At 45.9% G+C, this 13,262-nt stretch overlaps 1 protein-coding gene across 1 annotated transcript in view; it reads left to right on the top strand.

Moving 5' to 3' along the window:
• Positions 1-205: 205 nt before the first annotated feature.
• The window catches only part of ACSS1 (acyl-CoA synthetase short chain family member 1), a 32,843-nt gene continuing 19,786 nt past the window's right edge, over positions 206-13,262 (top strand). Inside the window, exons 1-2 of the mRNA XM_054290125.1 lie at positions 206-506; positions 4,014-4,110. Coding sequence (XP_054146100.1) covers positions 206-506; positions 4,014-4,110 — 398 coding nt within the window. The remainder of the gene's footprint in view (positions 507-4,013; positions 4,111-13,262) is intronic.

The raw sequence follows: 13,262 nt of genomic DNA, 5'->3' as shown, positions 1-13,262 counted from the left end.
CGGGGTGTCCCTGGGTGCCGGGTGTCCCTGGGTGCGCGGTGCTCCCGGGGGTGTGTGCGGGGTGCGGCGCTCCCGTTGCCGCCCCGCCGGGGCAGCCCCTCCCCGCAGGCGGTCTCTCTCTCTCTCTATTTCTCTCTCGCTCGTTCGGTCGTTCCCCTCGCTCTCCCGGTCCGGGCGGGCGCGGCGGGGACAGCGCTGTGTCCCCATGGCGCTGGCGGCCGCCCGAGCGCGGACTCTGCGCGCCCTCAGCCGCCCGCGCCCCCCGGGCCGTGTCCCGGTGCCGGTGCCGTCCCGGAGCCGCTGCAGCCCGGCGGGGGCTCCCGGGGCGCTGCCGCCCGGCGGGTACCGGGCCTGGCGGGAGCGGGCGGCCCGCGACCCCGCCGGGTTCTGGGCGGACGTGGCGCGGGGCTGGCTGCGCTGGGACAGTCCCTTCCACACGGCCTGGCAGCCCGGCGACACCGCCGGCTCCGCCCGCTGGTTCCTCGGCGGCCGCCTCAACGTCTCGGGTAAGGGGTCCCGGCCGCGCAGCCCCCGCCGCGCTGGACGGGAGGCGCTCCCGAGGGGCGAAGTTTCGCCATCGCCCGTCTTTGGGGGTGAAAATGAGGATTTCGGTTGGGCGGCGCTGAGGGGGAACAAGCCAGGAATTGCGAAATGCTGTTAGCGGGGAGAAAATCCGAAGCCGGGATAACCCTGGCTAAGCCTCTTGGCCGGGCGCTGCCTCGCCCTTCGACCTGCGGGATGCCCAGTCTGGGCTCTGCCCGGCCCCGTGGTGGCTCAGCATGATCCACAGCTGGGGAACGGTCCCAGGCTTTTATGGCAGAAACTGCCGGGATTTTTTTGTTTGTTTGTTTGTTTTAAACGAGGATCTTGGTATTTTCCTCCAATTTCACCACTCAGCTTGAAACAAGAGTAAAATTTGCCTGACTTCCTTTGAGTTTTGTCCATGCCATGTCTTGCCCTGAGGGCTCTTGTGTCCTCTGGCCGTGCTTCATCCCGTGGGAGTGAGCTCCATCCCTATCCAGGGTACCACGCAGTGGTGATGGCTTTTAACAGGGATGAATATTTCTGACCTTCATTTCCCGTCCCTCATTCAGTAGCGCAGTAACTGTAACATCTCTGGCCACTTTATTTTACAGCCAAAAGAGAAAACCCTCCTCAGGTCTTCCAGAGAGCATAAGAGAGTGTTTCCTCCCAGGGAATGATGCCCAGCAGTGGATCCCAAGCTTTTCGAGATGAGTGTACAGCCCTGTGCCCAGCACCCACCAATCAGAGGATTTTAGCCAGAGTTTTGTTGGCATTAATTCCTGTTGAAAGGAAGATCTTGTCTGAGCACAGCCTATCAGGGATCTGTTTCTTTCCTCTCTAGAGTGGGATCAACACTTTTTCTTCTGGATTCTGTGTCAGATCTTTGATATCCAGATATTGCTTGGCCTTGGGTCTGGTTCCTCAGCAGGCAGAAAATGCCACTCAGATTTTTTTTTTTTTTGCATACATAAAAGAAAATCATAGACTTTTGAAACAGATGCACACAATGAAACGGGTTTGCTGTTGCTGGTTTTGTTTTCAAGCGTGATGAAGGCAGTGTGGGGAGCACAGGAAGTGGGATTTTTTCAGTACTTTGTCACAGCCAAGTTTTTCTGTTAGGAGACTCTGGTTTTGTCCTTTCACCTCTTGATTTGAACACTTGCAGAAACATGGCAGCAGTTCAGGTCCCTGATCCAGAACATCCTGTGTGCACGTCTCCCAGCACAGCTGAACCATGAGCAACTGAGTCATCTGATGCTCTTTGCTTGGGGGCCCTTGCAGAAGGATTTTGGGGACCTCTGAGCTTCAGAGCTTCTGGGTTTCTTGCACTGTGACTCCTGGCCAGGAGAATAACCTGGCAAACTACTGCATTTCCCAGCAGGACACATTCTCAGGAGCTTGTCTTACTGAGATCTAATTGTTTCTGAGCAGTCAAGGAAGCAAGAAAATGTATGGAGAAACCACTAGGGTGTAGTAGTAAGGGGAAGGTCACTAAATTCTATTTTGTAAAATGAGCAAAAGGCTCATGTAAGCCTAAGATCAGGAAGGAAATAATAGCACTTGGCTCTGGTTCACCTGCTGGTTCTCACTGAGCACAGGGCTAAATCTCCCACTTGGCTCAGCCAGGGCTTTCTGCAGCAGAAATTCCCTGTAAAGGCCAGTCTGAGGAAGAAAAGTTATTTGGGCAATGAAATCCATTTTGTGCTTCAGTGTAGGGTGAAGTTGTGAGGGGCTTGGAGGTGGGAGCTGCTGCTTGTTGTGGACACAGGCAGAGGAAACCAGTGTACAACTGCTTAAAAATTTCCCCACCAGAGCTCTTGTCTGTGACAGTGGTCACAGGGGCTCTTGAATGAGGGAAGAGACGAGAATGTTGACTCCATGTTCAGAAGGCTTGATTTATTATTTTATAATATATATATATATTACATTATAACTATACTAAAAAGAAATAGAAAGGAAAAGGTTTCCTCAGAAGCTAGCTAAGCTTAGAATAGAATAGAATAGAATGGAATAGAATAGAATACAATGGAATGAATGATAACAAAGGCAGCTCTCTCACTCTGTCTGAGATAGCTCGGTCCTTGATTGGCCATTAATTATAAACATTCAAGATGGCCCAATCAAGAATCCACCTGTTGCATTCCACAGCAGCAGATAACCATTGTTTACATTCTTTTTCTGGGGCCTCAGCTTCCCAGAAGGGAAAATCCCAAAGAAAGGATTTTTAGTGAAAAAGATGTCTGCGACACTTGTCCTCTTGTATCTTATTAGGATGGCTTAAGAAATGGCTTTGTCTTATTTTTATAGTACTGCTGCAGGGTTTTGCATTAAAAATACAAGATTTTAAACAGCTGAAAAATGCTTTTAAAATTTTTTGAGACCAAACCTGGTCTTGCGATGAAATGTGTTAAATTCTGAGGAATTTCTTTCTCTGTGCACCTTTAGGGGCTCATTCCCACTCCATGTGATGGCGTGATCACAGAGCAGCCAAAGCTACTACAGCACACAGCTTTCTAAAATTGATCTGGAAAAATGAAATCCTTTCCCATCATTATTAATATTTCCAGGAAATATGATCTGAAATCCAGCAATTTTAAAAAAGGTTTTTCTCTGTGTTATACAGCAGTGTCCCTGACTAGTTGCATATTGAAATAAAGTAACTGCCTTTGAAATATTGCAGTGCAATAAGTGTCATATAGGCTTGGAATTAATATTTAACAAGGATGTTCTCTAACTATCAGGCAATTTGCTAGTGGACATGCAGGCAGGTTTCTTTTCTTTGGATTCTATAAATTTCTTCAGGTTGGGTGCTCTCCCTAAGTCCTCCATTTCAAGTTGCTGAGAGGGAGAGGTGCACCTTTGAAAGGGAATTTTGTACCTTTAAATTTTAGGAGGTGGAATACACAGCCTGAGACACATTAATCTTTCCCATGGGTCTGAACATTTGTAGATATCTGAACTCTGAGTTTACCATAGATCCCACAGCTTTAGACATTTTCAGTTAGCTGAGGTTCAGCTCTTTGTTATACCCTGGAACAAAAATGTTTCACATGAGCTTTAATTAGAAAATCCAAATGGTGCAGTGCTAAATGTGCCAGCTGGGGAAGACTGTCCGAGTTCTGTAGTGAAATGCTGCTCTGGGGAGCAAAAACATCAAAGGGTGCCTTGCCTTTGTGCTGCTGGGAGCAGGGGAAGGATTTGGGCTGGCTGAATTGAGCCATGAATTCAGCCCATGTCTGGATTTTCCATGGCCTCTCATGAGTATCCATCTTTAAGGCCACTGTGCCAATTAAGTGTAGAATTTGTTGTATAGCTTTACTGGAGCTGCAAATGCTCCCAGTTCCTCTGTTATACATTAGTGTGTGTCTGGCAACCCAAAAACTGATGTTTCATCTTCTATTTGCTTGCTGCTGCACTTGACCAAGCTAGGTGTACAAAGCACCTTTCCTCTGCTCAGGCTTTGTTTAAACCTTTGGGTTTTTTTACAGTAAATTGCTTGGATCAGCACGTCGAAAAGTCTCCAAACAGAGTGGCTTTGATCTGGGAGAGAGATGAACCTGGCACTGCAGTGCATGTCACATACAGGTATGGCACCTTCTCACTATGCCTGGAAATGGGATTTTTTCACCTAACAGTTTCCTTTTTGCTTGCTGGAGATACACATGGGAAAATTTCTGTGATTAACTTCTGGTTTCAGCAGAGTAGAAAACATCTTGGTGCAAACATCTTGAGTTGATGGTCAACAGCTTGACACTGAGCCCTGGCTGGAGGGGGTTTTAAGGTCTCCACGTTTCTCTTTCCCATCCTCAGTGCAGTTTAGAGCAACCTTGGGGCTGCTCTGAGTGACACTGACTTGTGATTGATGCTACAGATTGCAGGGTTTGTTAGAACATGGCAGGTTTCAGCATATTTCTCCTTGCTATGTGCCCTCGTTTAGGAGACAGTCCTGCCTTTTTTTTACATCATCTCTGTCTCAAGTGAGATTTAAATGTTTCCCAGACTTGTACGTTCCTCAGTGCATGTTTTTGAATCTCAGGCAGCCAGATGTTTGTTCTGTTAGATCAGGAAGCAGAGGAGATGAAGAATGTCCCTGGCATCAGAGCTTTACAGAATGTTTTCTGGAACTTGTTGGGATTCCTAGAGCTCCTTGGGTCTGAATAGGTTCTAGTGGTCTGATTCATCTCCAAAATTTATGAAAGCTCCTGGAAACATTATTCATTCGAGTGAGGAAAGTGGTCAGCAGGGAGGAGTGGGTGTGAAAATAACTTTGAGAGGTTAGTGCTCCATGCAACAGAAATAAACACTGTCTGATCTAAATCTGTGAGAGGAGTGCATTGGTTTTAATCACGGTATTGTTTTTTGGCAGGGTGTTTAGGCCTGTTTTGACATAAATATGTGATAATGAGCTGGGTAGCTTGGCTAAGTGCTTTTGCATTTTGCCATTCTGGCGGTAAACATGGAGATGGAGCCTGAGGTTTCTCCTTGAGTTTATGTATGTTTTTCTCCCAGGTTTGTGCACTTTTACCTCTCTCTTTATGCCTCAGGCATGAACACTAGGGGTAGGAAAGAGGTGACAATTGTGCTCAGATCAACCTGATAAGAGAAGCAGCCCAACAGACAGCACAGCCTCATCCAAGGCGACTCTAACCTTCCCCTCGGGCTGATATTTGAAATGTACTGAGCTGCTGCAGACACTCAAACATCTTATCTGCAATCTCTGGAGATAAGGGACAGCTTTTCTGAACTGCAACAGGACTGTTTTTTTTTTCCCTGGCCATGCCCAAGTTGGGAATTTGGAATAAAGTATATTTTCAACCTGTGGAATTGTGATTGCTGTGACATGAAGACAAGTAACCCATATCTAAAAATTGAACCCTTCTTTGTGCAGCCTTACAGAGACAGTAACTGGTACCAGAAAGGAGAAAGATGTATTGGCAATCTCTATTTTCAAACTTCTGCCTGTATTTGAGAGCCATTTTTCTGTTTCTGCCTCATACTCTGGGTCAGGTGTGGCTGCATTTGAGTTTCTCAAGAGACTTTGGTCCTACCTCGTGGTAAGACAGGTCACTCAGTTCTCTGTTTATCTCACTAAGGCAGGAATAGCTTTGTTGAAAACAGCAATACCCTATGAGTATTTTGCCTTTTCTGTGGTCTTTGGGCTGCATTTTTACAGGTTTTAAATGGGTCAGGAAGGCTCAGTTGAAAGCCTTTTGCAGTAGTGCCCTATTTGAGCTGGAAATTTTGTGAAGGAAAGCCTATCGGGGAAGAAGGTGGCCCAGGAGCTGGGATGCTGGTGGTCCTTGGTGAGCCTTCTGCAGCACATCAGCCTCAGTGGAAAGGGGGAATGAGGGATGCTGGACATGTCTTGGCAGAAGAGAGATGCCCCTTTCCTTGGGGTTTGGGTGCTCTATTAATGGCACAGCAGCCTCAGAGTGTGAAAAACGCCAATCACTTTTTAAAAAAAATTTAAAAGTTTAATAGTAATAAAACGGTTATTAAAAATAGTAATACAATTAAAGTAATAACAATTTGGACAAATTGAATTAGGACAATATGTGACAATAAATACAAAGAGTTATGGACAGTCCGGGTACCTTTTTCTGGGCAGCACAAGCCTGAAAAAGGACCCACGTTAACAGAGGATCAACCCTTAAAAGCAACAGCCTGTTGCATATTCATACACCTCATCCATGATGCATAAATTCCATTCAAACACAGGATTCTGTCTGGTCAGTGTCAGCTTCTTCCTCTGAATCCTGACAGCGCCTTCGAGGCAGGAAGAAGTTCATTTCTTCTGATAACAGGGCAATAAATTATTTTTCTCTGAAAGACTTAATTGTCCTGTGGCTGCTATCTTGCTGCCAGTCCTTTCTTTAAAAAAAATATCCTACAAAGCATCGTTTCTATTTTAACAATTTTTATAACCTAAAACTATATTTAACACAGTACTTAAGAGAATTAATACAGCATTACTTTCTAACACAACACATATAATATTCATTTTAATATTTGCAAAAAGCCAACATAAAATACATGCATTTTTCAAGCACTTTAGGAAAACAAAGACTTTGATTTGGGCGCTGCCTCATGGACCAGCTTTGAGTAAGGTCATGGATTCAGCTGGGAGAGAGCTGTCCAGGGCTTATGTGCAACATACTGCAAGGCACCAGTTTTCTGCATTATCTGCTTTGCAAAGCTTGCTGCTGTGAGCTGCTTCTCCTCAGAGATAAGCCCTGGGCAACACAAGGAAAGATGCAGCTGCTGGCTTGGTCCTCTGCCTTCTCCTCAGGGGAGCTGTCAGGGACAAGAAAACAGCTGAGTGCTGGCCTTGTTCCCATCACAGCCTGCACAGGAAGAAGGTGGATGTGCAGGAAAAGGGCTGGAACAGGCTTTCTCCTCCCTGAGGAAGGGAAAAACCTTCATCAGTGGGTTGTCCTCTGTGATGGTGTTCACAGGGGTCTTATGTTGAGGGAAGAGACGAGGATCTGACTCTGTATTTTAGAAGGCTTGATTTATTATTTTATTATATATATTACATTAAAACTATACTAAAAGAATAGAAGAAAAGGTTCTCTTCAGAAGGTTAGCTAAGCTAAGAATAGAAAGGAATGAATAATAAAGGTTTGTGGCTTGGACAAAGAGCTGAGCCAGCTGGGCTGTGATTGGCCATTAATTATAAACATCTAAGATGGGCCAATCACAGATCCCCCTGTTGCATTCCACAGCAGCAGATAATCAATGTTTACATTTTGTTCCTGAGGCCTCTCAGCTTCTCAGGAGGAAAAATCCTAAGGAAAGGATTTTTCATAAAAGATGCCTGTGACAGTCCTCCATGCACTGGCTGGAAACACAGCTGCCCTGGAAGTGCTGTCCCAGCCAGCTCATCCTTGGCAGAAATAAAAGCCTCAGTTTGCCTCCACTGTGGGCAAAGAGCTGGTGGGCTGTGCTGTCAGTCAGCTCACATCCCTGTCAGCAAGGTGGGTTGTGTTTGTGCAGCAGAGTCCAAGTGCTGTGTGCTAGGGAAGGAATCCAAACATCTGCTGGTGGGCAAAGCCATGGGTGAAACATTTCATTTTTGCACCAGGAGATGATGGCTGCCCTTACAATCCCAGTTGTGATGATATTTTTCCCTGCTGAGTTTTGTCCTGTCTCTCTAGCTGATGCAACTCAGCCTTTCAGGAAAAAAAATGTTCACTGGCCATTTTTGCTTTTTCTTCCCTGTGGGTTTCATTTCTGTCAAGCAGAAATTTAGCTGAGTTTCAAATCATCTCTGGTTTTGAATGAGTAGCCAGGAGATTTGGTTTTTCACTGCTTTGTACTAACAGGGAATACAACCCTCTTGGGCTCTGGTGGCTGCACTCAGCAAAGTGGGGACAGATCATGCAAATCAGTTTTTGAGAGGCTCTCTGGCTCTCCAGAGGCTGAGCCACCAAAAGCTCATTGGTGGGGCAGTGGCTTAGCAGCTCTGTGGTGCTGTGAGCTGGCAGCTGAATTTATTGTCAGAAGGGTCCAGCCAGACCAGGAGTGTTTTGTCCTGCTCTGTGGGTGTTGTCAGGGCTTTTGAAACCTTGCAGAGGAATTCCCCAGTGCATTGCTGAGCTGGGTTTTTAAAGGTTCTGTGCCTTTTAAAAGTAGGTGGAGTTGGTGGCCAGAGCTGTTGGGTTGCAGCCTCTGTAAATTCAACAACAGGAGGTGTTGAAGACAGCAGCTAAAGTTATGCCAGCCCTCCCCTGTGTGACATGGAGCTATTTATTCTCTCTGGTCTCTGCAGTTTATCCACCTGTGACCCAGTGGATCTGCAGAATCCATGGCTGTTGTCAGTGGGAGCTGTGGGAAGTGGGCAGCAGAATGCATTAGCTAACCTGTTTTTCAAAAGACTTGCAGCAATCAGTTTATTTCCTGGAACCATTGTTTGGATTAGGCTGAAACTGTTTGAAAATTCAGGCCAAGTGTCCAAAGTGGGCATCAGAGCACAACTGCCCAGCCCTCCTGGAGATATCCTGAACCCAAGGCAGAGGAAATTCCTTGTAACCTTTTTCAGGTGAGAAAGTGAAAAATCCATGAGCTGTCTTGGATGGGGAAAGCTGCAAGCCTGGGCGAGATTTACTTGCCCACTTTCTCAAAAGAAGGGTGATCACTTTGGTGCAGAAAATGTTGCTGCCAGAGGGAGAATTCAAAATGCAAAATACAAAGTAGGGAAGGAGGAAAGCTAAAGGAGCAGAAATCAGGGTCCTAGGTAGGTGGGAGGGAAGTGGTTGGACATCTTCATGAGCAACATGACAGCTATGCCTTTAAAAATGGATTCCTAAGCCTGAGCTAAAACAGATGAAATTGTATTAGAGATCACAGTGAAGACTGTAGCTGGAAGCCATGGTGGTGCTTGCCATTGGCAGCAAAACTCTTTTCCAGAGCTGCCTTTGTAAGTTGAGGTTGCAAGTAAATCTCGCCCAGGCTTGCAGCTTTCCCCATCCAAGACAGCTCATGGATTTTTCACTTTCTCACCTGAAAAAGGTTACAAGGGGTTTCCTCTGCCGTGGGTTCAGGATGTCTGCAGGAAGGCTGGGCAGTTGTGCTCTGATGCCCACTTTGGACACTTGGCCTGAATTTTCAAACAGTTTCAGCCTAATCCAAACAATGGTTCCAGGAAATAAACTGATTGCTGCAAGAAATTGTCAACCCAGCTTTTGTGCCATGACAGCAGAGAACATGGCTTGGGGTGAGGCTCTAAACCAGGTACTGTCAAAGCCTGTATATGGCATTGAATGCATTAAGAAAAAGTCTAGAATAATTTTGCAAAAGGCGGCTTCCCAAAGAAGGTCTTGCTGCAATTTTTTGTTTTTATGTAAAAGGAACTGGCTTCCTTTGTTTAGAAAGCTGCATGCTGTCTTGCTGTGGCAAAAGGTAACGTCAGGCTTCTTACTGGAGTCTTACTGGAGTCTGGAGTCTTACTGGAGTGCTGTTTGTGCAAAGCATCCCTGAAATGCGTCAGAGAAGGGCCACGTGGTGCTGATGGCTTTCACAGAACTTGTTCCAGACACTGCACTGAGCAGTGGGCTCTGGGAGCTGGATCTGGGAGAAACATGGTCTGTCAGTTCCTGAACAGAGATGTGAGGACAGGAGACAGAGGAGTGCTGTCTGTTGGATTAAACAGAAGGACTGGCCTGAGCAATGATGTGCTGGCTCTGTTGGGGGGCCAGCCTTGTAGGTCTTGTGCTGTGGTAGCTGAGGAGATGCCTGCAGTGTGAGTGATGGGTCTGGAACACAACAGGCTCAAACCTTATCTATGGGCAAAATGGAAGCTCACCTTATAGAGAGGGAAACAAACGTTAGTTATTAGTTTTAGCCCTTAACACTCAAATCCTAAGTCATACAGAAAGAAATAGGCCCTGTTGGTCACTACTGATACCCACATTTGTCCAGCAGCAGGTCCACATGTCTCTTTCTGGTCCTTTGTGTGTGTTCATTGATGCCTCTGCCACTGTCCTGGCTTGCTTTGTTCTAAATGCACAGACTGGATCTCTTGCTCTTTCTCCTTAGCAAATGGTCTCCCCTTCTGGTTGCTGCTTCTCCCTTTCTCCTCTCTGCTCTGACACTTTACCCACTGGAGCAGTGTTTTCCTGTCCAATTTGTTCTCAGCTCTTTCAATTTGCTTTTGCAGAGGATCCTCAGTTTGTTGCTGCCGTGCACTGACCCCGCGGTTTCTGTGTCCGGAGGGGCTGAGCACTTCCCTTGGCTTGCAGCACATTTCCTTCTCCTGCAGTGGCTCTGCTGAGATCCTCCTGCTGTCTGCCCTGCTTGCACAGAGCCTCCAGCACCTTCTGTGGGCTTTGTTCCTCTCTGCTGGTTGTTCCTGCCTCCCTCTGCTGGGTGCAGTGCCCTGCTCTGAGTGGCTGCACTGGGAATTCTTCCAGGGAATGCAGGCAGCAGGTGGATGTGCCATGCTACCAACACCATCCTGGCCAGTGTCCATGCTCAGTGTCAGGGGTGGGGCACTGCTGGGTTTGAGGGTTGCAGTTGCTCTTGGTTTGAACTGGAGAGCAAGCCTGACTTGCTGCCACAGGAGCCAAAAGACATCCCTGATGCTCAGGGATTTGTGGATGTCTTTGTTGGAGTTCTTGGCTTCACCTTTTCCTCACCTTTGTGTGCATTCCTCCATGTGCTGCAGCTCTGAGGGACTCCCAAGGCTTTTCTCTCCCAGCATTACAAAGAAGAGGCAGATAGATCCATGGGTGAAGACTGATCCATGTTGTCTATCACCTTACTTACACAGGCTCATTAAGCAAATGTCAAATTGGGGTTAATCATAAAAAACAATGAGAGCTTCTGCCATTGTGGTCACCAAATCCTGAATAAGCAAAAGGAACAAGAGGAATCATGGAGTTGATCAAAAAACAAACCTTAGACAGAGATACTCTGGCATTTCTGTATAGGAGAAAGAGGCTGCAGCTCAGAAAGCACTTGAGTATTTTCCATTGCAGATAAAAAGTTTTCCTTTTACTTTCTCACAGCTGTCTCTCTGGGCTGGTTTCCCTTCATGTGCTTTGTAGTTGAGCACCTTTTGTTTTGCCTCTTTGCTATTTATCCTCATTGAAGTTTTTCTTTAATGCAGCATCAGCTAAATTCCAGACCAGAAAATGTGGCCTTTTAGGACAAACCAATGGTTGGGTGGAAATTCATTATTGCACAGAGTTGCTCAGTTCATGAGCTCAGTAAAAGCAAAATAATAAATCTGTGCACCTCCATGGTCATGAGGGGCTTGGGAAGAGGGGTTCAATGTTGTGCTTTTGAGTTTAGGCTGATTTTCCACTACAAGGGATTGGGGAGAATTCAGCCTGGGGTGCAGCTGCTCCATCCCTGCTTTCTGCAGGCCTGTGGTCACTGCAGGGGCAGCTGTTACCAGAGAACTGGCACTGAACACGTCTGGCCACCTCTCTGAGTTCAGAAATGGACTCTTTTTACTTGATGATACAGGAATAGTCTTAGAATAAATAGAATAAATAATATAGAATAAATATAAATAATATAGAATAAATAATATGAAGTGCTGTGCCTTGGATTTGTCTCATTTTCCTTGTCTTCTCTCTTGGTTTAAGACAAGTTAAGGGATGGACACCAATAATTACTTATTCTCAGCTCATAGTTTTGATATTTCCAAAGCAGAGCATTTCAGCTTTTATTTCTGACTCGCAAAGGTTTAAAAAAAGGAACAAAATAATTTTTAATGAACCAGAAACAACTTTTCATTTTATTTGCAGCTTAGCCACCAGCTGAAAATTGGGATTTTTTTGCTGCTATTGCCAGTTATGGAAGAAGAGGATACTTAAGATAAGAATTCATGCTTTACATCTTATTAGGGAATGTAACCTTCTCCAAATTAATTTCTATGTTAAAAGTTATGAGGTCCCTGGTGGTGTAGCTTAGAACCCCTAAGGGTTCACAGGTGGCAGGTTGATGATGAACATGCTGAAGGGTAAAGATGTTTCTCTTCTCTGGGCCTTGGTACTTCATGAACCCAAAGGACAATTCCTGGCAGACCCTGCCAGTGTGCTCCTCAGAGCTGATGACTGGCACCAGAAGGAGAGCTCTGCTGCCCCTTGTCAGCGCCTCCTCCCTTGGCATGAGACCTCTCCTCTATTCCTTGTTCCCAAAGCCCTTCCACTGCAGGCGCACAGAGCTGTTCACTCCATGGCAGCATCCTGGTCCCAGGTTTATTTTATTTATCCCCTGTGCAGGCATCAGGATAAGGGAGTGTGCAAGCCCTTGCCCACAGAGTGCTTTTTCGTTCCTCAGAGGAACGTTTTTGCTATTGTCACTGTGTCATAGCAGAGTCCCATGAAAAGAGACTTTGTTCCCGTTCTTGGTGTTCCTGAGTTTCTCAGTGCAAGGGTGGCAGCAGTTCCTGTGTTCTGCAAGGCTCTTGGGCTGCAGGTGATCCAGCTTGGATGAGAATCTTGTACAATCTGCCCCTCATACAAGTCCTTCCAGAGTCCGCCTGTCTTTCCTCGTGCATGCAAACGTGTTGCTTACCCTTGCAATTCAAAGAGAAGCTCCTGGTTGAGGAGCACTCCCAGCTGTTGCCCCACTTAACCAGTGCGGCAAATCTTTGGACAACACTTCCATTCCATCTTGTGTTTATCCCACTTGTGTTCCCAGTGGCTGGATGGGAACATCCAGCCATTTTATCCTGACTGGATAAAAAAGGCATCAGGAGTGACTGAAATGAGCCCTGATTTCTGGAGTGTGAAAAACGCCAATCACTTGTTTTTAAAATTTTAGAAGTTTAATAGTAATAAAATGGTTATTAAAAAATAGTAATGCAATTAGAGTTATAACAATTTGGACAAATTGAATTAGGACAATATGAGACAATAAAAACAAAGAATTATGGACAGTCCGGGTACCTTTTTCAGGGCAGCAACAGCCCAAAAAAGGACCCACGTTAACAAAGGATTAACCCTTAAAAGCAACAGCCTGTTGCATATTCATACACCTCATCCATGATGCATAAATTCCATTCAAACACAGGATTCTGTCTGGTCAGTGTCAACTTCTTCCTCTGAATCCCGACAGTGCCTTCAAGGCAGGAAGAAGTTCATTTCTTCTGATAATGGAGCAATAAATTCTTTTTCTCTGAAAGATTGAGGTGTCCTGTGGCTGCTATCTCACTGCGAGTCCTTTCTTTAAAAAAAGTATCCTACATAGCATAGTTTCTATTTTAACAATTTTTATAACCTAAA

Source organism: Melozone crissalis, unplaced genomic scaffold, assembly GCF_028551555.1.
Source record: "Melozone crissalis strain CALT ecotype California unplaced genomic scaffold, PUWL_Pcris_2 ptg000081l_1, whole genome shotgun sequence".
Classification (NCBI taxonomy): Eukaryota; Metazoa; Chordata; class Aves; order Passeriformes; family Passerellidae; genus Melozone; species Melozone crissalis.
The sequence above is the reverse complement of the archived record's forward strand: the minus strand, read 5'-3'. Positions and strand labels throughout refer to the sequence as shown.